Source organism: Diorhabda sublineata, chromosome 5 (assembly GCF_026230105.1).
Source record: "Diorhabda sublineata isolate icDioSubl1.1 chromosome 5, icDioSubl1.1, whole genome shotgun sequence".
Taxonomy (NCBI): Eukaryota; Metazoa; Arthropoda; class Insecta; order Coleoptera; family Chrysomelidae; genus Diorhabda; species Diorhabda sublineata.
Genome location: NC_079478.1, coordinates 3,517,692 through 3,544,436, shown reverse-complemented (window position 1 = coordinate 3,544,436; position 26,745 = coordinate 3,517,692). Strand labels below are relative to the sequence as shown.

The 26,745-nt window shown below is 31.3% G+C and overlaps 2 protein-coding genes across 3 annotated transcripts in view; one reads left to right on the top strand and one right to left on the bottom strand.

Moving 5' to 3' along the window:
* The first annotated feature begins 3,213 nt into the window (after window positions 1-3,213).
* On the top strand, window positions 3,214-14,751 carry LOC130444366 (radial spoke head protein 6 homolog A). Its single transcript, XM_056779459.1, has 9 exons — window positions 3,214-3,344; window positions 5,072-5,261; window positions 7,351-7,541; window positions 12,094-12,181; window positions 12,487-12,717; window positions 12,856-13,048; window positions 13,107-13,316; window positions 14,061-14,369; window positions 14,522-14,751. Exons 1-9 carry the CDS (start codon window positions 3,214-3,216, stop codon window positions 14,749-14,751), a joined length of 1,773 nt encoding a protein of 590 aa, XP_056635437.1.
* A 1,894-nt stretch (window positions 14,752-16,645) lies between these two features.
* LOC130444138 (uncharacterized) overlaps window positions 16,646-26,745 on the bottom strand; it is a 132,728-nt gene continuing 122,628 nt past the window's right edge. For both annotated transcript variants that reach the window (XM_056779174.1, XM_056779173.1), the window contains one exon: window positions 16,646-25,604. In XM_056779174.1, the coding sequence (XP_056635152.1) occupies window positions 25,351-25,604 (254 nt within the window). In that variant the 3' untranslated portion in view covers window positions 16,646-25,350. The remainder of the gene's footprint in view (window positions 25,605-26,745) is intronic.

Genomic DNA, 26,745 nt, shown 5'->3' with positions numbered 1-26,745 from the left:
TATTAGATTTAAAAATCGATTTGAAATATATACAAGTGAAGTAAGATCGCTACTTAATAAAGCTTTTATATAATGCGCGAAGGTGCTCTGTCCTTCGTATCCTTGACAAAAGTTTATATTGTCATGCAAGACAGCGATTGTTTATAATCTTTTATTACACCAAAAAGCAATCAATTACTTTTCCAGTCGTTCATTTTTTATGGTAAATAAATACCATTGCAATAAATTGTTCTAAGAATTAACTATTTCCGAACAGTCGTAAGTTTACAGAAATTTAGATTTTTACGAAAATAAAACAATATGTAATTGTCAAATTTCGTGAAAATCACAACAGAGTAAATTTGGGGATCTCTAGAAAAGTATACGTTTAGAAACCTCAACTAATGCCCACAGTTTGATCCACAATAGGCTACTAATTTAGTCTAGAAAGTTTTGAGATATGGCAACACTGATATGTGATGTATAAAGGTCAATTCTGAATGGTACACCAGCATTTTTTTGTCATAATTGTTCGAAAAAATCAGGGAAACCAATCGCAGAACACGAATCATTTTCCACTACGACAATGCGAGTTCTCACATATTAGTTCCATCAAAAACGTTTTTAAAAATCGAATAGATGGGTCATCCTCAATACAGTCCTTGTTTGGCAATCAAAGATTTCCTCTTATTCGCGCATATCAAAAATAAATGGCGAGATCAACGTTTTTCTTCACCCGAAGAAGCGGTTAATTAGTTCAAATCACATGTTTTGGAGGTACCTCAATCGGAATGGAAAAGATATTTCGCCAATTGGTTCAAACGTATTCAAAAGTGAATTATATCCAATTATAAACAATTTTGTTATTTGTCTATCTCAAAACTTAAGTAGTAACCCTCATATACTACCAATTTATTGCTTCTTGTTAACGTTAAATACTTAATTGAATGTTTTTCTAGAAGCATTCTTTCGAAGTGACTTTCATCAGCTCTATCGTGGTTTTCTTAATGAATTTTACGTTGCAACTAGGGTTTCCCACCCGTAATAAATCATTGCATTCAGGTAATTGTACTCGATTCTTTATGAGAACAATAAAGTACGAGAAAATAATTTATATCGTGTCTTTCTAGAAAAATCACTTTAATTAATTAACTCTATAGTCAGATATGTACTTCTGAGAGGTTTGTACAAAACTAGCAACAAGTAATTTTCCTTTTACTGTGCATATGATCCGTAGTAGATAATATTTACATAAAATGTACTTTATTATATTATAAAAGGTGGCAACCCTAACAGACACCTAACAGTTTATGTACTAGACAGCAGTTCGAAAAGTTTTTGGGCACTAAACATCCTGTACTCGACTGAATTACTCGCCTAGTGCGACCTGGCTTCAAGGTCAGCAACGATTATGTCAATTTTTAATTCCGATAAGAAGAGATATTAAATGTGCGATGCTAAGAGCTCCACTAACTCAAATCAACAACTGTACGGATCTAAACACATGGCTATCTCATATATACAAACATATACTTGAGATTTGCTACCCGAAGACATTTTTTAGATTTATACTTTAACCTTATGGGCGAACAGCTAGTGGATACTTTATAAATCTAAACTAGCTTTTGTATCATCCAATATATTTGTTACTGTTTCACATCAGCCAATATAATAATTATGTTAACAGGCCGGAAAAATGAATGAATGAATGAATGAAAAGTGCGCGTGGCTTCAGTGTCACAAAGAAACTAGACCTAGAGTGAAAAATTAGAGAAAATTGAAATTTCTGTTAGATATTTATATATTTACTCATCTGTTTTTGAATTCGTAGAGTTTTTCAACACTAATATACAACTGCAATAACAAATAACCTACTAATTCAAGTGAATTCTTCATTGATTCAATGCAATATACTATGAGAAAGACATCTACTTCATATTGACTGTTATATTATATTTTCTATTGTAACGTTGTTATTATTAAGAATAGAGGCAAAGAAAATAATCTGTGTGTATGAAAAAGTGTCCGTCTTATGTTAAATAAGGGTAGCGTCAAATTTTTCGAAGGAAGCGTCAAATATTATTGTTTATATTGTTTATATTTTCAATAATAAATTATGATTCAAACGCAATACATCTATATCATTATCGATTTTTAGACTGTTTTTTATCGTATACAGCTGGACACTTTTTCAACTTTTCTCCCATATGAGATAATTTTCATTACTTCTCACCTCCTTAGTAATATAAATAGTAATTATTCTCAATTGTTATTATATAAATAATTGTAACTCTCAGTAATGGCTATAGCAGTCACATTCACGTAAGAAAATAATAAAATAGCGAGTCAACAGACCAGAAAAAAATTCTCGACTGAAAAGTGCGCGTGGCTTCATTGTCACAAAGATATATCAAAAAGACTAGACCAACCATGACTGACTATTGGAATTTTTTTGAAGGAATCTTATATATTTACTAATCTCTTTCGATTTCTCTTTGGTTTTGCGGGGTCTTTCAACATGTAATATACAATTCTGGAGACAAATGTAGTAGCTATTTCAAGTATGTTTCTCCTAATTTTTCATTGTGTCACTGCGCTATACAATAAGAAAGACAATTACTTCATAATGACAACTCTATCATATTTTTCATTAAAATGCGATGGATTTATTTACTTAAAAAAATATTTCAACTGAAGTTTGTCATTAGAAATCAACTCGGAATTTGAGACTTTTATTCCTAAATACAGAGTTAATTTAAAAATGTCATGGAAAGCAATTTTAAAATATATAGTGACATCAATTTTCTTTTTCTTTAAAATCTGTCTTTAATATTTGTTGTGTTGATGGCTACATCTCGATTTTGTAACTCGGGGACTGCGCGCTTACGTAGTTCGCCCCCAAGCTCTATAATTTTTATTGTCATACAAATGATTCAAAAAGGAATTCATGAATCAAAGATGAGAATGATCGCTCAAAGTAGGGCAAAATCCAGACCAAAAAGTCAGTTCCAAATTTACAGGGAAGCTAATATAAGATTGAAGTTGAAATCTTATTGGTTGGTTGATGTTATAATGAAAATTTTAAAATGCCTTGTTGCGTAATAGATAACCAATAAAAAGTCAATAAAAAGAAATAATATTTTCTAGAACTAACAAAACTGAATCGGCTGTCGTTATGACATAAAACTATAATTTGATTAAAGTTGATTTCTGAAAGAAATAAAATATAAAAATATGATTAACGAATACGAAGTACAAGACGCAGAAGAACAAATTGTGATACCCCAAATTCCACAATATGAGAGCGAATTCATTAATGCTAAGATGTTTTTGCAAATGGCAAGTACTAATACTGGGGATAATTTGTAAGTATGCGTAAAAGAAAATGTAAACTTTCGGAAGAGAATTGAAAAATTTCCATTATTAACAACAATTGTATTTATTTGGTATAAATATGTTGGCTGATTAAAAGTATTACAACATTATGACCTACCATTCAAACACTGAGTGAAAAATTAGGTTTGACGTTATGTTTTCGACGTTTTATGTTACTATTCATATTTTAATTGATGATAATAAACTAATATTTTATTATGTTTCTTCTAAATCCTCTTATAGCTCCTATTTTGCCTCTAACCTCTAGCGTCAGCTTCAACTACACATATCGATTTCATAGAAACGTTACTAGCACTCTGGGGATAGTTTAATATGAAACCAAGACTTCCAACAAAGCTTTTTCAAATTGTTCTATAATAAGTAAAAGTAAAAGGTTTCGGTTTTGCCAAAATAACTCAAGGTATATGTTGTTGGTACATTCAGAGCTTTAGTTATTTGCAATCTAATTATTGCAATTTCCAGGATGTAGCTTATCCTTCTATCATATTCACCCTAGGATTTATGGAAATCACTATTTCTAATCTTAGTAATAAAACAACGAGCAAGATGATTCTTCACTAGCTTTAGAAAATTTTTGTTTTCAATTGCAATTTTTGTGAAACTGGTTCTGCTTCTTTCAGAGGCATTATCATTTTTTATTCTCATAATTACATTCCTATACTTCTTGATTCTTTACTTTCCAAGTTACTGCATCGTTTTTTTTTTGTTAAACTTTTTGTATTTCTTCAAAAGGTTGATAAAAGCGCTACCTCATCTTCAGAGAAGTTGCATTTTGTTAATACATCATCTGAAAAACCAATACTAGTTCAAATTCGTTTATTCTTGGTTTAAACTAGTGCTTAATCCATAGTTTAAAATTTAGTTTAAACTTCAGTTTTAACCTATATTGTAAAATTGCGTCTTAATAGAAATTCGTTATCTATAGACCAAATAATTTATCCTTGATCACTTTTTTATTTGAAATAATTTTTACACCTAAATAGCTGAATCTTTATTCATGATAATATTTGTTACGAAAATTGACACAGAAGCAAAACTTTGTACAATAATTTCATCGTTAACATCCTAGAAATTTATACTTGATCTAGTACAAGTTGAGAATATTATTTTATCTACCGATTTTTATGACAATATTTGTAATCTTCCTTTTTAATTTGCGAATATACGAAAACTTAGATGGGAAGATTGTTTTCTAATGATACTCGTACGATAACATTCAGGTAGTATACAAAAATAATAAACTATCTTTTTAACTAGGTCTATTCCATGCATTTTTAATCATTTGAACTTCTCTCTTCAGCTGCTGATTTCTTACGATACTTGTTTCATCCTAACATAATTTTTTTCTTGGATACTGCTTTCTACTTTTAGCATACCTCGTAAATAATATTCGGGTGGTATAAGGTTGAGAAACTCGGTAGCTACGATTCGAAAGTGCTTTGTTGTCTTATCCAATGTTGGTTCAACTGATAATGACTATTTCTTCAATTATAAGAGGATGCATCGACTACCAGAATGGAATATTTAAGTATAAGTGGATATGAGACGATAAAGACGGTACTTTGAAATAATAAATAAAAAAGTACTACAAATATTTATTAGAGTAGATGAAAAGAATGTACAAATTTTCCTAATCGCTCATAAGGAGAGTCTGGATTTGGTTGGACATAATTTTAATATCTGTAATTTTTTAAAGATACGATCATCTATCTGAAACTTTGAACAAGATATTAGCAGAGAGACCCCAGAATATAATTGACTTTTTCGAAGAGTATAGTAGAAAAGTGAAAGAGAGAAGATTTAAACCACTAACTGATCACTTAGAAGATATCTATTGCTCTCCTGGTAGCTTACAAGTGGCTCAAAAAACAATGCCTTTGCTTAAAGTGAGTACCATATTCTCAAATAACAATAATTACTTTAAATTATTTGATATCAATGTCTGTAAAACACTTACTACGATATTCTAAAAGGTTCTAGGAAAGTATTTAGTCTTCAAACCAACAATTGCGACAGCAATCCTAAGATAATTTTCTGTTTTCACTTTTGCCGTAAAATAGTAATGCCGTCATTACTTTTGTGCATTTAGATGTTTTACCATATTATTAGATTATGTTCAAGATGTGGAAGAGAAAAGGCTAGGCATCAATCACTCCAAAGAAATTTTATGATTCTGATATGTTTTAATTATGTAATGACATCAATGTTCTGCTCTTTAATCCTAGAGCCATTTTGAAAAATCCAATAGATTTATAAAGATAACAAAAGATATATATGGAATATGATCAAGAATTAAAGGGAATCATTCCATTAAACTTTAATCTTAATCCTCTATCTTGCTTATCTCAACACAGAATCAGATTTTTTGGAAGGCTTCCTTCGAAATGGATTTCATCTGCTTTGTCGTGGCCTTCTCGATGTCAGAAAGGGTGTCACAACGGAAGAGTGAGTTACATGGTGCTAAATCTGGTGCGTAAGAGGACAATGAACAGACAGGAAGACTTTTATCAGTGAAAAAATCACAAAACAAAAGCCTTTTGTGGTATAAAGTGTTATATAATGATTAATAAGAAATCAATTGGTTTAATTCATAGGTATCTTTTTTGACACATCTTCCCATGAGCCTTTTTGCTCCAATATACTATTTGATTGAACACTTTTTGTACTTTTTTATCTGTTGACAACCGTAATTCATTTATTTGTACTTTTTAATTACTCAAAGTGGAAATTTCTAGATCCGTTCTTGATACTCATATGAGCACGCTATTTTCTACCAATACTCACGAGGTAAAAGTAAACCTTAGGTCTCTAATAACGTACCTAAACGCACGCTAGAGACAGTATTATTTTGTTACTATAAGTGTTGGTGAAGTGGTGTTAGTAAATATAGTTATTTACTTAGGTTTTACCCGCGGCTTCGCTCGCATCGAATCTATTAAATAAGTATCATTATAATAGAAAAGAATGAACTCTGTAGCTATGCTAAAACCTGAAATATAGATCTTTGAAAGTAGAAAAAACCTACAAAAATCCATAACTCCACATTGAATGTCCGCGCCTAGCTCCTATCCAATTCAACCGATTTAATTATTAAACACCTCAACAGAAATAAGGTGATTCAGCGAGTGTTCTTAAACCAAAACGAACTCTGTAGCTATATTAGAACCTGAGATCTAGATCTTTGAATGTAGAAAAATTGCCAAAAACCTACAAAAATCCATAACTCCACACATTGAATGTCCGCGCCTAGCTCCTCTCCAATTCAACCGATTTAATTGTTCAAAAACTCAAAAGAAAGAAGGTGTTTCAGCGAGTGTTCTTTAACCAAAACGAACTCTGTAGCTATATTAGAACCTGAGATCTAGATCTTTGAATGTAGAAAAATTGTCAAAAACCTACAAAAATCCATAACTCCACATAGTCCGCGACTATCTCCTCTCCAACTCAACCGATTTAAGTGTTCAAAAACTCAAAAGAAAGAAGGTGTTTTAGCGAGTGTTTTTAAATCAAAACGAAGTCTCTATCTTGAATAGAACCTGAGATATTGAGGATAGAACGTGTGTATGTTAGATGAAATCCGATGGTTGATGGCTGATCTGTGCATCAATACCTTTCATTGAAAAAAAAATTAAGCAAATCGGTTGGATAGAACGCCTAATCGGAATGGAAATCAATTAATCAATCATTTATATCAATCAGTATATTATTCCTCGGATTTCTTTTTATTGCAAATATGATTTCCCTCAAACGACTACAGTAGTATACTGACAAACCAAAGGTAGCTCAAATTTGTCTCTGCCTAACCTCATAAGGTTAGGTGTGTAGCTACAAGATATTTTTAAAAAAATATCCCATTCTCATATAAATTTTTTACTTGAAGCAAATATTACAAACGATTGTGGCTTTAGTAATGAAACACATTATAATACTTCATTTAATCGCCCAATAATTATATTTTTAAACATATACTTTTAGCCCTTGCCTCCTACCGAACCATCTACTGTAGATCCTGCTGATTTACAATTAGCGGATATGTCTCGAAACAATATGATAGAATTACTACATTATCTAGAGCAATGCGGATTGGGTATACCAAGAACGGAAATGTTTTTCGTTATGCTATCAATGAGGCAGCTTATATACGCTGAACCTATTTCTTCGATTAGGTGAGTTGACTAATAATATTATAGCCCAAATGATTATTATACTTTTCTTTTATACCTTATTTAAAGAATATTCTAATAATTCTTCCTTCTATACTCTACCTTCTAGTTTGGCCACAATCAATATAGACAATTAACATAAGATTAATAAACTTAGAATCAGTATTTTTCCATTCAATAGGCTACTGTCTGGGAACAAAGCATCGAAATACGAATAGGTCTTTCGAAATTGGGAAGCGCATCATCTAATTGCGTATTCGGAATACTGCCATGTACATGCTTAGGAATCAGCTTATAACGGCACTTATCATTATCCAAACATTCATTTTTGGGGTTTCTTCCAGCTTTGGTTCTCGACCGTCCAATATCGATAATTTTCTTGATATACTTCACCATGTAACATAAACGTAGATTCATTACAAAATAGAATGTAACATGTTTCAATTAGAATGTTGTTTGGATCCTACCGATCAATAATTTGTTCACTAAAATGCAGTACTCTATCAGGATGATCTTCTAGTAATTCTTGAAAGATTTTGAATAGAATTTATGTGCTTTACTGACATTTTTATTCCAATATCTTTATTCTTCATTCCGAAAGAGATATTTTTGAATACTTAGTAGTAAAAGGAAAACGCCCTCAAAGAATTATCAAGTCTGGGATATGCCACATAACGAAATACCGAAGAGGTTTAGTTTTGTTAAAAAAATTACCTCAAAACTAAGCTGTAGGAGCAAATAAAACCAAAGCACCACAAGATAAATGAAGTATAAGCCTAAAACCAAACACTGAGAAAACCTCGGCAGTACACCAGCATTTTTCAAGCAGAAATATATGCAATGGAAAAATGTATTAAGTTCAATCTAGAACAGAAGAACATCTTGTCCGATAGCCAAGCAACCATTAGATCTCTAAGCTCCAATGTCATAGAATCCAATTTGGGATTGAATGGACAAGCTAAATAAACTAGAAACAAGAATAAAGTAACCCTTCAATGGATTCCGGAACACACTAGAGTGGAAAGAAATTAAAAAGTAGACGAACTCGCTAAAGTAGGGGCAGATTAACCCTTCATAGGACATAAACTTTTTTGTAGTATCAACTACAGAACAATAGAGAAAGTATTGGAAGGTATAAAGGGGTAAAACAAGTTACTGGAACAATCTATATGGGTTGAGCTAGGCAAAGACTTTTTTGTGAAATTATAACCAGAGATAAGGTCTGTTGAATGTTTCAGCCTAGGCAAAAGCAGCCTACGAGTATTTACAGGAGTCTTATTGGGGAGCTATTGCCTCAATGGGCACCTGAAGACGCTAGATTTAGCAGACAATATGCAGATTCTGTTACACAAAGGATAAAACCTCTATCCATATATTCTTTAAGTGTGAAACACGTAGCAGCATAGGAAACAAAAGACAGAGATCTCTGGCAGCTACATCTATCCCACATTATGGGGATTATACATATACAAGGAAAGTTTCTCGAAAGTATTTGTTTTTCTTACTTCTTGGTTTTCTTTATATTGTACTTAATCTCCTTTGCGATACAAATGACACATCAAGATATTTTTTTTCTGCATTGATCTTGTTCTTGTTTTATATCCATACCCAATAATTTCTAAGATTTCGATATTGCACATTTGAGTTGAGGACACCACATTATGTGACTTTACTAATGATCAATATTTTCAAACTTCAAATATTTAAAATATTTTATGTAGAAGTTGTTTTGTAATTGATAAGGAAGAAAGATTTGATATTTACCAGATATATCTAGAGAAAGAGCTGATAAAATAAATTCAAAGCACACCCTGTATACATTTTTAATGTATGTTCGCGTTTGGACATAGTTATCCAGGGATCTCGGCATTTCAAAGTTTAATTTCTGATAAATTACTGACACATATTATATATAATAGAAAACTAAACTTTAAAATTGTTTCCTGATTTTTGTTATAATGTTTCAAACACTTTTTCCAAAAATTCATTTTGTTTTTCATCAACGTTTCGATTCAATACCCACTGCCAAGGTAATAATAAAATAGAAAAATAATCTATAGATTTGTATAGAAGCTCAGTAAATACATACAGAATTGTCAGGAAGGAATTAAATATTGTTTTATTAAAAAAAAACATAATATTAACCACACAGTTTGCTGGTTATGCGTTAGATCTTACCATGAGATTGATCAGTGAACCAAATCATTTTGTATAAGATGAAGAAATATTTATTTCACGTGAGAAAACGTTTAAAAATAGAATGCAACAGCAATAAATTGCTTGGATCAGAACATACTTAATGAATAATGCAAAATAATGTTTTACATGTAAAATAAATTTTATAAAAGTTCAACTTGTATTTGTCACGAAGGATAATCTATTTCATCATATTGAAATAACGTAACAGTATTTAGTTTGATATTATTTTAAAAAAAATTTAAATACCAAAGAAATTAATACGATTGGGGAAAATGACAACTAACACAACCGAAAACATAGTAGCCACAGAAGGAAACTTATCCGAAAATTTTGAAACAAAAAAAGGCTTAAAATAGTCCGCTATCAACAGTGTTGATTCTCAGGGATAGTGGATTATGATCGCAAGGAATGATTTATAATAGTAAAATTGCTCATAACCAGAACAAAACAGGAACTACAAAAAATGTTCTTACTATTTGAAAAGACAGCAAAAATATATGGCCTGTGTCAACGGGTATAATACCAAGTATATGGAAATGGGTAACAATTTTGTGATAACCAATTAAAAATCATAACAGAGCAAAACAAGGAGATCCGGTTCGATAAAGTAGAAGAGTTTGAATACCTGGAAGTGATGGTAACAGCTGAAAGGGAAGAAATTAAAGAATTCGACCAGAGATTGTAAAGATCCAATAAAACAGTTGGAACTCTAGGAAACCTATCGAGGTCCAAAGATATCTCAATGGTAGCGAAAAAGACGAAGAAGGTAAGAAAGACGAAATTAGGCCAAATTGCTTGGGAGAAGGAAAGAGAAAGCCTTAACAAGTGGAGTAGGTGCAGAAAGATAGAAATTGGCTAGATGCATGTAAGGAAGACTTAGCGATAGCGAATTGGCGCAATGCAGCCGTGGACAAAAGGAGTTGAAAAAAAGCAGTAGAGAGACTACCTTGGGTCCTTAGGAACAATTTAAAATATGGAGCGTGTGACCAGTAAAATTGGAATACATACTACTGATCCAGCTCTGTTGCAGACACGTCTTTGAAACTTTCCAAGTTGAATCTCCGTCTTTTCTGAAACATATTTGAGTTATGGGGGATTTGCGATAAACGCTGTACTTTCACAAGGTTCTTTGGGTCAAGACCGAACTGTGACTTACGCCTCAAGGTATTTAATCCAAGCAGAACAAAATTATAGAACAATCGAAAGAGAGTTACTCGCGATGGTATGGGCTAGCTTCATTTATATGGTCGAAAATTCATTATATATTGCAATAGTCTGACGAGGTGGACACATCCAGAATAAAAATAAATAAAATTATCGTTAATGAGATTTCTGAATAAATGGAAGATTTTAACAAAAATATATCTAAATAAATCTGGCGAGTATGTCTGGTATTGAATTTGCACCATTACTTTTTTATTACGAACTAGATATTTTCACAATGTACTTAAAGAAAAAAAATGGACCTTATAGAGTGTACAGGTGTCTTAGAAATTTCACTAAACAGTTCAAAATTTCAATGTAGGAACTTACTGCAATAGTAATAATCTACTCATATGTATATTCAAAACTGTACGAACCATTCTTCATAGAAGTATCAGTTTACGTTCAAATTTTCAAAATAAACAAATTCTTGGTGTACGTCGAGATTCTTAGTTACTATACCGGGTGTATGTTTGTCAGCTTACCATATTACCATCCCCCATCAGGTAGAAAGTTCTTGTGAGTAATACCTTGACGTTAAATAAAATTGTTTTTATGCATGATTTTCCTACTCTAACTTTTTTTGTTTCAGGGTCGTATGGTCGTATATGTCTTGTCATAACTAAAATAAAACTTTAATATGTGATCCTTTGATCATTAATTTTCCTGTTCTCCGTTTAAAAATCGAGACTATAAGTGAATACTCTACAAAAAAAGCTTTTACACAAAAAATAAGCGATGCTCAACTCAACACTATACATTTGCAACGTTTTATTTAACCATTGTTGCCAAATGGACCGTTTTGACTTCATTTAACAAATTTTATTGTTAGAGGTTGTACGGGTATATATGGGACACTCCTGTTCATTCCATTTCGTAGAGAATGTTGGATGGATCTTTTGTTGTGTGTTGTGATTATTCACAATATAGCAAATTGGATGAAATTATTATTTTCCCCTCGTTTCTTTACGCTAACTTCAAGATGACTCAAAATATGTTCACAAAACTCATAATTTGTTGATAAAACTCATAATAAATTAGTTATTGTTTATTTATGTATATACATGGTGGTAGGCGATTTTTCAAATTTGGCTTAATGCCAAATAACAACCTACAAAAAAAAGTTACAAAAATGATATTGTTTATTTATTAGATTTTGGGGAAAGATATTTGGCACACTTAAAGATTATTTTATCGTTGAATGTGAGCTGAAAGATGAAGAGTATATAAAACGAAACGAGGTAATGAAAAATCTATCTTACTTACAATTTGCTTCCATCATTAGCTGACTTCTAAAAGTCTGATTAAATCTAATTTGATTTTGGGATATTAGGTATATCTACAAAGTAAATTCCGCACTACAAAGAACAAGTTGGCAGCAGCTATCGCAGTGCCGCCACTGATAGAAATAGAAACGGAACTTACATTATGGATATACCTCGTATATAAGTATATAAGAGAAACTTTCTGGTACTGCTTCTTTTGACGAGTACTACTACATAATTTTTCACTCGAAGCATGTCAGGAAATAGAAAATTTTGTATAGATTTATGCTCAAGAAGCTGAAATAGATAAACCACAAGTTATAAACGCAGATGAAACAGTTATTTTGGAAGAAAACAGAATCAGAAAAGCGTTGGACGAAATTGCCAAGCAGCAACAATTAGGAGGAGAAGGTGGTAAATATCCTAGACCTTTGCCTCCACTACCTAAAATTATATATGAAGAACCCCCGGAGCCGCCGTCTGAATTATCCGGAATAGGGTTAAATAAGATGGTACGTAGTGACAAAATCAAAATAAAAATATCTGTAGTGTTTACTTATTGTTATAACAGTTAATTTTATTATAAATTATACCAAACTGAATTTAATATTAAAAATACATTTCTATAAATTATCAAACTTATTAAAAAGGTATATTATGTATGTAATGGCGTCGGAGAGCCATGGATTCAACTACCGGACGTTACTCCGAAACAAATTCGTACTGCTAGACATATATACAAATCGTTCACGGGAAATTTAGAGGAGCCGATTTGTACATATCCAGAATTTCCGGGAAAAGAAAAGGACTATCTTAGAGCACAGATCGCTAGAATATCCGCAGGTTAGAGCAGTCAACAATATATTTTTATCGATATTTTCAAAATTTTTTTCTCTTTTAGGCACTCAGATTTCTCCTTTGGGATATTATACTTTCGGGATCGGAGGAGAAGGCGAAGGCGGCGAAGAAGATGAAGAGCCCGAAGAAGTGGCAGGTGATATGAAAACCAGTTACAGAGTAAATCCCAAATATGAACCACCGCCTTTGAAAGATTTATTGGACATGTCACTATCGTTTTGGGTTCATCATGCTCAATATATTTTACCTCAAGGTAAATTCCTTGAATAGCAGTAGCGTTTGAGTCAAGGATGATGTTTGACAATTTCTTTGGTTGTACTCTTAAAATATGATCTGAGTATTATGCATCATTTGGAAGTCAAATTCAACAAAAAGACCATACTTTTTGGTGTAAAAACTAGGGGATTTTGCACCAAAATATTAGTGTATATTAATTTCTGGTCAAAAACTTGAATTGAAGTAACGATCTCTATTTATATGTGTATCTTAACAATGAAAAAATAAGTATATATGATAAAAATATTCTACAAGCATTCAAACCAATTTTCAAAGCATTTCTTCCAGATCGACTTAGGTAGCTAAATATTTCGCATTTCGAACACAAAAATAGCTTCTTCTGTAAAGTAAAGTCAAGGTTGTATGGTTGAATCGGACATTCTGGTTGATTGGCCTCTTCTTTGATAATTCTCATAATCCCAAAATTTCTACACCATTCGGAATTGGTCGTCTTACGTTGCTCTATTTTTCAATGGATTTGTCTCTCCTTGAAAGAGCCACACAATTGATAAATGTTTTATTTCGGGATCATTTATGTGGATCCACGACCACACCACGACCTCTAACACAGCCTTTAATGCACCATCATATAACGTATTTCTCAAAACCATGAATGACTTAATTTGAGCTTTTTTCTCGTAGATTCAAAACATTGTTTATGTGTTATCCAACAGCGTATAGAATATAGAACAAAATTAAAATGTTTCATATCATCTGTTAGGTCGAACAACATGGTGGAATCCGAATCCAATGCCAGAAGTCGGAGATGAAGAGCTGGGCGAAGAATTAGGAGAAGAAGAAGAAGAAGTCGAAGATAAAGTAAAAATGCAACGTGTGGAACCTGAAACTGGTCCCCCTTTACTCATACCTATAGCAGAAGATGCATCTCTCGAAGCTGTACCTGCTTGGAGTGTGAGGTGCTCTTCTAATATTATAGACGATTTTGCTCTTGCCGTAGTTAGATCGAATTTATGGCCAGGAGCCTTTTGCTTTTCGACACAAGGGAAACTATTTTATAATATTTATTTTGGTAAGATCGATAATCACCTACAGATTTCTGCAAATATCTCTTCATTATTTGGGTGACGTAATTTAATTTCATTTAAAACTTGTATCTGATACTGAAAATATTCATAATGTTATCAATAAAGTATTTTTGTTTTGAAAACAAAGTACTTTTAGGTTATGGTTTAAAATATATGGAGAGTAACTTTTCTCCATTACCACTGCCGCCTGTCGAACAGGAATATCCGATCGGTCCGGAGATCATGGAAGTCTTGGATCCAACTGGAGCAGAAGAAGAAAAATGGCGCATAGATCACTTGCCAGTACCGAAAATAGATCTACCGGTAGTAGAAGAAGGAGAACCGGAAGAACTAGAAGAAGAAGAAGAGGAAGAAGACGAAGATTAAAAATACTTTTAAGAAAAAGTTCCGTTTGTTTACTGTCGTTAGATTATCAAAACATTTTGTGACATATTCGATTTTAAAAATAAACAGACTTTACTTTATATCGGCATTTATAAGGATTCTATATTATCATTTTTCTTTCGAAGGTGTTGAGTTTTTCTTCATCAGCTTTTGCTAAATTCATCGTTTCCCTCTATAGGTTACTATTGGCCATATTTTTGTTCTGTAAATTTTCGTTTTAGTATGTCTACTTATTGTTTGGCATAACATTAAAGGCGAGAATTGATGGTATGCTCGGTAGCCTGCGTGGATCGTTTGAAAATTTTCCTCTCCTCGTTCATTATGGTTGTTATTTGTTACTTCCAAGTATTTAACACCCTTAATGCCATTTTGATTTATTTTCAACTCCATATACTTGTTCTTCTCTTCATTTAGTTCTAGTCCCCTTCTACTAGCTCTCAGCTCAATCTTCAATTCAATCTACGTTATCATCATTCTGGAGAAACTCTATGTTTTTGGGACCTGCTGTATGTCATTTTCATGCTGTCGAAAGCTTGTTTTAAGTCAGTAAATTATGATTAGATCTCCTAGGCCTAAATCTGTATTGACATTTACCAAAAGGAGTCTCCGTTTACCTTTTTAATCTCGTATTAACGATGGAAGTGCAAACCTTGTAAATCGTATTTAATAGGATGACAGGTTTGTAATTTTTAAGTTTCCTTTTTTGAATATGGACTCCACTATTCCATCCAACTGGTTTTTGTTTGTTTTTCCAGAATATAGTTAATAAAAAATAACTAATGACAGTCCGAATAGGTCCTGAATGTGTAACTTTACCAATACAACTTTCCGCCTAGAAATAGGTGCCAAAAATGCGTACTTTCAACCGAGGTATAAAGAAAAAACCTTTTCTCAAGTCTATTTTAATAAAAATGTGATTACTAGAACTACTTTCTCGCACTTTTGACGTTACTTGATCTTTGTTTGAATTCCCTTCATTAATTCAGTAACAATACGAGGTGTGGCTATAAAATAACGAAATTTCTTCCCCTGTTTCCCTTCAATATGCTCCCCTCTCCTCGCCACACACCTTTCCATACGTTTTTTCCATTGATCTAAGCCGTGCTGGAAGTCTTATTTGGTGAGTGCCTTTAGGAGCTTTGCCGTTTTTTTGCTTCCAACGACTCAAATCGGGTGTCTTTCAAAGCAGACCTTTTTTTAATCTTTCAAGGAAATCTGAGCAGATCCGTTGACACAAGAGCTTTTGGCCTGGAGTCAGATTTTTTGGCTCCAACTTCGCACAGACTTTTGTCAAGTGCAATTTCTCGTGTACAATTTTCCTAACCGTTTCTTTATCGGCGTTTACAGCCTCGGCAATAATCCGGATGCTCAATCCACGATCTGCACGCACAATTTGGTTGATTTTCGTCACGGAATACGGAGTTGAAACAGTCACAGAACGACCTGGTCATCTTCAGTATTCTCTCGGCCTTAACTAAAGTACTTACACCACTCAAAAGCACGCGTACGAGATAGAGAATTCTTGTCATAGGTCTCTTGCAACAATTAATAGCACTCAGTCGGGAGTTTTTTTCAATTTAACGAGTAATTTTTGATTGATACGTTGTTTTTCGTCACGCATGGTTTTCGGCAAAAAATAAAAACACGTTCGTTTCAAACCGCCACTGCTCAAATACTATAATAGTGACGGAAACGTGTTTTGGCACGTGCATAGACAAGATATCTAGATACCCAACGCACTATTCGTACCCCACCTAGGAGCCCTCTAAGCGCAGTTTCGTTATTTATTCGTTATTCGTATATGGATAAGTCAAAATTAGGTATTTTGGTTTTATTTTTCATGTAAATTTGACAGGTAATGAAATAAAAGACTACGTTTACTTTGTTATGTATTGAATAAAGACGGTTAATACAAAATGGATGTGTATATGGGAGACAAATCTGATATGATACATTTAACCATCTAACTAATAATTAATATTAAAACAAAAAAATAAGTTGATTATACATACGAATTTAAATACGTAAAAAAGTTGTCTTGTAAATATACCAAAATATTTATATAAAAAAGTTATTGGTAACTAATTGTTATAAACACGATTCAATATGAAGATTTCTATATTATCCTTTTTTAACAATTGACAAACTTTTTATAGTAACTATTACTCACAAAAAATATATTATATTCTAATAATTCTGCTTTATTAATTCTGAACTCCTTCCAGATATACGAATGTGAGTCCTTCCCACTTTTTACATTTTCACAAATTCTAACCTTTACCTCGAATTTTAGCAGTTTTTTAATCATTTCCAATACTGATAATTTAATTAGTTATGACCATGTTTTAAATTTATAACAAAAATAGTATAATCCAGTATCTTCTTGAACTTTACAGTTTTTTACTTTCTACAGCCATTTTTTCATATTTTCCAATTCCCTAATCAGATATTTACAAACTATTGTTTTGTTGACTACATCAATAGATTTCATACCCCTAATAATATTCTCATTATACTAGTAATTTTTCTTATTTCATTCAACTGTTTTGATTTGTCTTTCTCTAATTTTTGTGTATTATATGATAGTATGGGAGCCGAAGAGGAAAAATGGGATTTATACAAGGGTCAAGCCAAAGTTTAGATGATAAGAAATATTATTTTTCTCCTATAGGCGGTGAGAGATGCGTCTACAATCATATAGTCCTAAAAAAGCAAAAAATAGGCATTTTCAAATACTCTATCATTTCAAATTACTACACAGACTGTTCTAGCAGAAACTATTCGGAAATATGAGTATTATTTGGAAGGATTTTCTAAATTTCATGGATACGAATTTTTTTATTTACACAAACCTTTGTAGAAAGTTTTATGTTGAACAGATTTTTATCGACATATAACATTCCTTATAAAGCTGTATTTAAAGTCCACAAAGTCATAATTCCTAATCATACGTAATCTAGTCGCTTTACCTCAATCTTGTTGAAATCCATACTAGCAGAGTTTGCTGACAAGACAATAATATATACTTAGTTGGAATTTCTGGAACCGTTATTCGCGATATTCATACTGAACACACTGTTTACACTACCACTACCCCAACACTCACAATTACCATGTCTGACGCGCGTTTCGATAACCAAGTTATCGTCTTCAGAGACTGTAAACTCGCCAATCTGTGTGTTATACATAATCGTTAGCCTGTACCTGCGATGATAATTCTTGTGTTGATCTCAATCACACACCTTTTAAGCATAAATAACCGAAATACTTCAGATCTATTAGTAAATTTTATCAAGGATATTGAAATTATTATTTGGTAGAATCATTGACAAATTACGTGGCTCAATGACCTGCTTCCAAGCCACACACACACACTCTATGTTGACCGAAATGTCACTTAATCTCTGTAACTTGATGTTTTCTTGAATTTTCTTTGTTCTCCATCTGGTTTCCAGAAGTTTCTTCATCAGTCATTCTGCTTATCCGAGTAAAACTTGCCTCTCTTGTAGTACTCCATGAATTGTTTACATCCAATGATAATTTGGGAATAGCCGGGAAAGGATGAAAAGAAAAAAAGTTTAGTTCTTTTTTCTATGAGTAGTTAAAAGTTCCAGATGAGGATGCGTTTTTATTCGGGTAAGATAAAAAGAATCTAATTTTTTGGGTATAAATTTGTAGATATAAATCTAATACTACCAATTTAACACACTTATATAAACCTTAGTTTCTTAGGTGGACAACTTATAGAGGTTCTACTGTATCTTCATCTGAGAAATCGTCTTGGTACATACAATCTGAAAGACTCTATCACGGAAAAAGCGTAAAAAATTATTCAGCTACAGCTTGTGGAAATTTGCAAATTATATTTAATCAGTCATGTTTCCTTTACTTCTTTAAAAAATATATAAGAAAATTGTAATGAAGATCGAGTTGGCAACACAGCTTATACAATACTCTATACTTTATCAAAGACTTATCCATGATGGAAATGCTCTGCAAAGTAACTTCCCTAATCTAACCACGCTAGAGTGTACCCCAAAATCCCTGCTATGGCTCCTCTATTTTAAAACAATATATTTTCAATTACGTTTGAGCTTGAGATTGTAATCACAGCGATTATTTTGTATTTACTAGCACTGTATTTCAAAAAGAGTATTTTTTTAAACAAATTATTTTCTCTATTCCAATTAGTTATATTTTATCAAGGACTTATAAATGGAGGAAATAATCAGCAGGATGCGAAGTATCCTTTCTAATATAACTTCACTTTCCATTACATTTGCATGTCCAGGTTTAATAAAGTAGGAAAACTCTTTTGAATATTTGGAGTCTATTAATATTACTTGATGCATGTATAGAATTATAAAAAAAAATGGCCAATTACAAGAAGTATAATATTCACATATATTTTTCAATAAAACACCAAATATATTTAAATAATGATATAATAATATCACATTATGATTCGAGTTATGTCACTTATAAAAAGTTTTTCATTGTTACGATCCAACTTTTGGTCAGAATTACACATATCTGAATCTATACAATGTGTGCTAATCATTTTGAGATTACGTCATGACCACAATGACAAAATTTTAGAACAAAAAAAACGTTTTTAATATATACGCTCATATATAAGTACGGTCCTGCATGATCATGAAATAATCAAGTAGATTACAGGAAGCTACGTTTTTTAAATAATTTAAAATACAGTATATATATGAGTTTATGTTAAAATACGTTAATTTTCTGTAACCTACTGTTGTCATTTTGGCCTAATTCTATTTTATTTTAGTTAACTGCACTACTAGTAAGTTTAAAAATGATAAAACCTAAAAATGGTCTTGTATATCCGAAAATATTATTTTATGTACATTCCACGCTAAATGTTAATAATCCTCAATGTAAATTAATACATTTGACATCAAAATTAATTTGGTTTACTAAGGAACTTTAGTATCATTTAGTGATATGTAAAGTATTAAATCAATTATTTAACGATCCCTGTTATAAGTTCTAATTTTGCGAATCTCAATGAGACTGAAAATTGAATACAACAATATAAATATTTTTTAATAAATAGAAGAAGATAAGGTAATTGGGTTATATACCAGAAGAAGTCATCGAGAACCATTGTGGAACTTTAAATCCATGTAGCGACTTCAATATTTTATATTTGATTGCAAATTCTTCACAATTTCATTTAGGAGAATCTGTTAGAACTAGAAGGAATATGTAGATGATAGTAGAAAGCTAATTGTTTCGTTAATGAAAGGTGTTAAATTTATTTTAAATAATTTCAAATAACACCTAATGCTACGGAATATTTTTCTATATACTGTATTGTTTAATATATGTGAAAAAGGCTGTTTTTTATAATAACACAAAAGTATTTTCAGAAGTAAAATAAAAAGTAAAGTTAACACGTTCATTCATTTGTACTCATAACTCAATCAATGATAATACCACATCATGGCAATAAACGGAAAATCATTTTATGATCCTTCGAGTCGGATTACACAACAGGAATCATCGTAGATCAAACTTAGAGGTAATCACAACTTTAGCTAAACAAGTAAGTCTTCTATTTATCGAAAAAATATAATTCGAGAAAAATCAACGTATAACAAACAAATACTTTGATTACTCTGTTTTTACCCCGATAATGAAAATAAGAAATTCAAATCCAATTATATCACTATCAATATTATATTATGTTGTACCATAAATTCCATAATTTTTAGTTAGTTACATAACTTTTTTGTGGGATAGGCAACACTGTAATAGTTCAAAAAACTGAATCTTACACAAATTATTTACCTTGATATGTAAATACAATGGATATGTATGATTGTGATAATTCTATTTGACAAATTCTATTTTTAATCGATTCAACTGGATCCATTAGTTCTTGAATGATTTTTTGATCAATTAAGTCTCTTAATTCATTCTCATTATTTTTTTTTAAATATACTGACATGTTTGTTGTGTTTCAAACGTTTGTTGTATTTATACAAATATTTAATAAGATAATGAACCTGTAACTCATATTGTCATACAATATAAAATTTCTGCAGTTGTACACTATATTTTTTTAACGACCTATGAAAATGCGTAGATCGTCGAAAAACTTCTAATCTAATCTAATCTTTATATCTTTACCTTTATCTTTATAAATATGCCAATTAGTCACTTTTCTTTCTTAGAACTAAAACTGTTTATTTGTATAACTTTATGTACACGTATTTTTTTTTTAATATTTACAGATCAGATATCAAGACCATCATAGGTTTAGCACAATCCTTAATAACAATTCCTTACAATTAAAAAGCTAAATGGTCAATTCACAAGCTAACGAAAATGTAAAAAAACTATCAAACAACTACAGTAATCTTCAATATTTAGTGAAAAAGCCGTTTTGTTAAGTCATATATGGCAATATGAGTAAGGAAGATGTTGAATTTGTTATCTACAGCTGCTGTAACTATTTCATCTGCGTAAATGACTGAGGATAATGTTATTTTGTTATCTGCAACTGCTGTAACTATTTCATCTGCGTAAATGACTGAGGAAAATGTTATTTTGTTATCTGCAACTGCTTTCATTGTTGCATCTGTCTAGATGAGTGAGGAAGATGTTATTTTGTTATCTGCAACTGCTGTAACTATTTCATCTGCGTAAATGACTGAGGAAAATGTTATTTTGTTATCTGCAACTGCTTTCATTGTTGCATCTGTCTAGATGAGTGAGGAAGATGTTATTTTGTTATCTGCAACTGCTGTAACTATTTCATCTGCGTAAATGACTGAGGAAAATGTTATTTTGTTATCTGCAACTGCTTTCATTGTTGCATCTGCCTAGATGACTGAGGAAGATGTTATTTTGTTATCTGCATCCGCTTTAATTATTGTATTTTGCTTATATTAGTGAGAAGATTTTATTTTGTTAGCTACAGCTGCTGTAATTGATACATCTTTTGTAGATGAGTGACGAAGAGGTTATTTTATAATCTACATCTGCTTTAATTATTGCATCTTGCGTATATAGTGAGATGTTATTTTGTTATCAACAGTTGCTTTAATTGTTGCGTTTGTGTAGATATTTAGATATTTATGAAAATAATGAAAATTGTTATGTTATGTGATATCACGTTAATTTTAAATTACTTAAATGGACTTGTGAAAATTGTTTTTCGATTATTTCTTTTGTGATTCAATAAGTGAACCATGAGATCAAATATATTAAATCAATAAAAGATTAAATATATATTGGTGTTGTAGGTTTTCTGTGATTTTCCTGTAACCTTTTCAGATCCTCGCATTTCCATGAAAAGTAGTGTTTTAAATTTAGTGGTGCTTTATATTCATTTAAGTGAATGTTATCCATTAATTTTCTATTAGATCAATATCTTAAATGGCCTTTCTTGATGATACCACTTCATTTACAAGATATTGTTCAACACCCCTAAGAGTTTGGAAATTGGCTTAATGTCATAAGCTGTCAGACAACTACAATTTGATATTACTACCACTAAGATTCATTGTTTGTATAAAATAATTTTGATATGAGTGCTTCATCTTCTTTTTTATAATTCCATTATCTACTGACCGTGATATTTCTATTAATTTTCGTCTCATCTGACTAAGTAACCATCATCCAATTATTTATAGTTAATATATTTTCTAAAGCTTCAATATTTGCTTGACAGCTCACGTATTTGCTTCAGAAACAGAAGATTCCTCACCAGATGTCAAATATTGAAAGCTTTTGTCGACTTTTCACTTCTTAGACCTCTTTATATATATTTCAAGATGATTTGTCTAGATTTTAGATCTTCTTTAATTGAAAATTCGATTAGAAAGAAATGAAATCAATACGAAATACTGAATAACTTTTCTGTTCAATAATTTTCCAGTTCAATCACAAGCAGTTACAAGTATAGAAGGTTTACATTTATGTCTAATTTCTATTTTCAAGTGACTTCTTAAGATATTTTTAAATAATTTCTTGGTTTCATGTTTGTATCCGAAAAAATTGTACCGTAAGTTCAATTAATTATTACTTGATCTCGGAAGAAATATTGCTAAATATATGATTATATTCACATAATAAATTATAAAAAGAAGAGAATTAACTTGTGAAATGACCATTCAAATACAATTACATATTAAAAATAAAAATATCAAAATCCGTTACGCAAATATTTATGTCAAACAGATTTGCAAGTATCGCGTTTTAAATTTTACCGGCTTATCCTAAATAAAATACTCACCCACAAGAAAAAAAAGTAAAAAAATTACATATCATTTAATAAATAGTAGCAATGATTATCACAGTGAAATAGTAGTTAGAGTGGTGAGTTGAGTTTTGCTATAAAAAAGTTTCAATAAAAAAAATTGTCATTAGCATAATTATCACTACATCATGTCTTTTAGGGTTGCACAAATTCTTACTAATTATAAGATAAAAAACATCAACAAAGATTAAATTCAAATCGCATATTGTTTATTTAATATTATTTAGTATCTGAATCAGAATAGAGTCTACCGAAAATGTGACATGAAGATTCATCAAGCAGTTATCAAAGCACTAAGGTCTTATATTATCACTCGAAGTTGAAAGCTCTACAAAATAGATAAAAATAAAAGAAATATCTTTAATTTGTGACATATAAAAAGAGTACTTAGTCCAGAGCCTTTTCGTTGTCTAGGAAAATACTCTTATAAGAAAAATACAAAACAGAAGTAATTTGGCGGTGGATTCCCGTACTAGATCATTCCAATAAGTACAAATAAGAACTTTTATCCTCCTAGTTCTAGGTATAGGATTTCTAGTTAAACTTTTTACTGCTTCACAAGGGGAACAAACTGTGCCCTGTGTACTGGCCTCCCCTACCTAAACTTACCTCCTGTACTGAGTATTTCTACCCCTTTCTTCAGAATTGTTGAGTTTAGGTTTTTATCGACATTTTACATTTCTTGTAAATAATTTTATTTAGCATAAATTCGATTCAAAAATATTATGAATCACGTTAAGTATAAAGAAATTGTTGTATTAAACCTATTTCGACTTTTAGTCTATTAAAGGGTTGACTTTGTAAAGAAATCCATTAGAATACGTTTATTGGCCTATTTTAGTCGGTTGCAGCAGTTAAATGTAGAAAATCTTGTACCAGACTTTAGGAGTGGACCATTTTGTTATTTTACTACGAGGTAGACAACCAAAACAACAACTCCAAAATCGATCTTGGAACGAGTAGGAGCACTTTCAAATTAAAATTAATGAATATACTTCTCAACAGTGTTCAGTAGTGTAAGATTTCATTTTCCACGGTTTTTCGACGGGTTTCAAGTTATGTTTTATGTGACAAAGAGAGCTCTCTGAAGTTTTAATGAACTGGATAACATCAGAGGTGAGTAAATCTATATTTGTTACCTGTCTTTTATTATATTCAAAGGTAATTTGACATCTTATTAATTAATTTCAAGCATATTTTTGAGTGAATTTTCCTTAGAGATCTTTAACACCGGATAGTCCACTAGCAGTATATTAAGAGCACAAATACAGTGGTTTGATGAGATGGAGAAGATAGGAAGGAATAAAGGGAAAACTATGTGAGGAATAAGAGTATTTTCTAGGAACAGAAAATTATGAAAAAATAGCTGGAAGAGGATTGGGAATCCGAATCTGGTGCGTGAAGATCCATGATGGTAAAACAAGTGTGGGTTATTTCAAAATCTGTAAATATTGTATTGGTTGAGTATTAAATTGCTAAGGAATAGATTTTGTTTACTTCATAATCCATAGAAATAAATTTCGAAATTTCCAAGACATTTTGGTATTCAAGTACCAAAATAGACAACTTCAGTAGAAGGTACTAAAACTTTTAAAAGAGAAGTAGAAGATATAGATATTATTGTAGAATGAGTTTCTTTATTGACTTATATACCTTATAAAGTAATTTTTCAAATTTAATGATAATATATTATTGTTTTCTAATATAAAAAATATAAAATCAATAAAAAAAGATCATTTGTGCAACTAGTTAATAATTTAATATATAAAAGAAATATAAAATAGATTAAAATATCCTGTGGGTGTGGTAATAATAATTTGGCATCGAGATGGCTACCCAAAAAATGGACAATAAAAAGGCATTTCACAATATACATATATTCAATCAGGGATTAAAAATCATTTATATATAATTAACAATTAATGTTTTGTCTAATTTTCAAATCACATATACCAAATGATAATTAATAAATTTTCAAAACTACAACAGCTTATATATGAAGGAGGGGTGGAAAAAATAAAAAATAATATCAAGTAACATTTTGAGTAACAGGATTAAGTATATCATAGATAAGTTCTGATGATCTAAAAAAGTTATTCATCTATAAAGTATTCAATTATTCAGTGTAAATTTTGTGATGTATATTGTGGAATAGTGTCCAAAATATCAAAATTATTAAGTTGCCGAGCCGTAAAAATTCATGTAGCTAATAGTTTTATTGACCAATAGCAGTATTGGCAGCTTGACAAACAAATTTATTGCTGGAAAAACGTGAAATGTAATTGTTAAGGAGGCACGTAAGGAGGAGGTTTCCTATATGTAGGGGTGGGTTTTGGTCGGGATTGTCTACCGTTATCCTGTGTACGCGTGAAAGGTGGCGGTGGTTGATATGGTTCCGAATCATCTGTTAATTTAACGGAACCGCTTTTACTATATTCTGGAGGCGCTAATGGTGGTTTTTCGTCTTTGAGAATCACCGGTGCTTTTGTACCTGGTTCAGGTTTTTCTTCAAGCTCCTCTTGGAAGATAACTGGGATACCTTAGAATAATTTTTTTAATTAGGGTGGTTTTTATTTCTATTTAAACATCTAAATTATATAAAGGGTGTCTCAAAATTAAATTTGCCGCCATTTACACAGAGAAGTTTTGACAACCCTAAAAAACAATAGCTGACAGTTTAGTAAAAATGGAGCGTTACACAATGAAATTTTCGCGACTACAGTACGAAAATTTTATACAAAATATGGTCTAAATAGTGCTTTAACTTCTTAAACTCTGAAGATATTTAATGAAAAATTCCGGGAGACAGGATTCGTTGGAGATGACAAACAGACCCTCGATGGACAAGAATTCCAAATCTACATCGCATACTCACAAAAGATTTGCATCTCTATGTTTATAAAGTTCAATTAACACAAAAACTAAAGCCTAATGGACATGCACAGTGAAGAGCGTTTGTTGAATGTTGAATGGATTATTGAGCATCAACAAATGTATCAGCAAAATCATTTTCATCATGATAAAATTGTTAATCGTCAATCGCTTTTGGATTCTGAAAACCCACATGTGATTATCAAAAAACAAATACATCCACAACGTATCACTGTTTGGTGTGCATTTTGGACTTGAGACATAATGGAACCTTACTTTCTTTGAAAATGGAGCTGGTCAAGTCCGGATGGTAATGGTTCTCGAATCGCGACATGACAATATGTGGTTAAGTTAGGTGGCCAATATGTGGTTTCAACAAGACGGTGTCACATGCCATACAGTTCATGAAACAATTCAATTGTTTCATTTTTTGTCATTGTCTGAGACATTTTCAGGTCGTGTACTCTCTCGTTTCGGTGATCTTTAGATCCTGTGATTTAATACCATTAGATTTTTTTTATATAAAATTACCTACAGATCTACGTCAACAAGCTCACAGTCACTCATGCACTAAAATAGAGATTCAACGTTGCATCAACGAAATTCAGCCACATTTATGCAGAATTGTCATGGAAAATGTCGACAAACGAGAGCGTATGCAAAGCCGTCGTGACCATTTGTCCGATGTGTTATTCCATAAATAACCTTATAGTATGTACTTTAGTACTCAATGAAAAAATTACAATCAAAAGACTACAAAATATTTTTTCTATTTAATTCAAATCTTGCGTTAATTTTGGGATACCCAT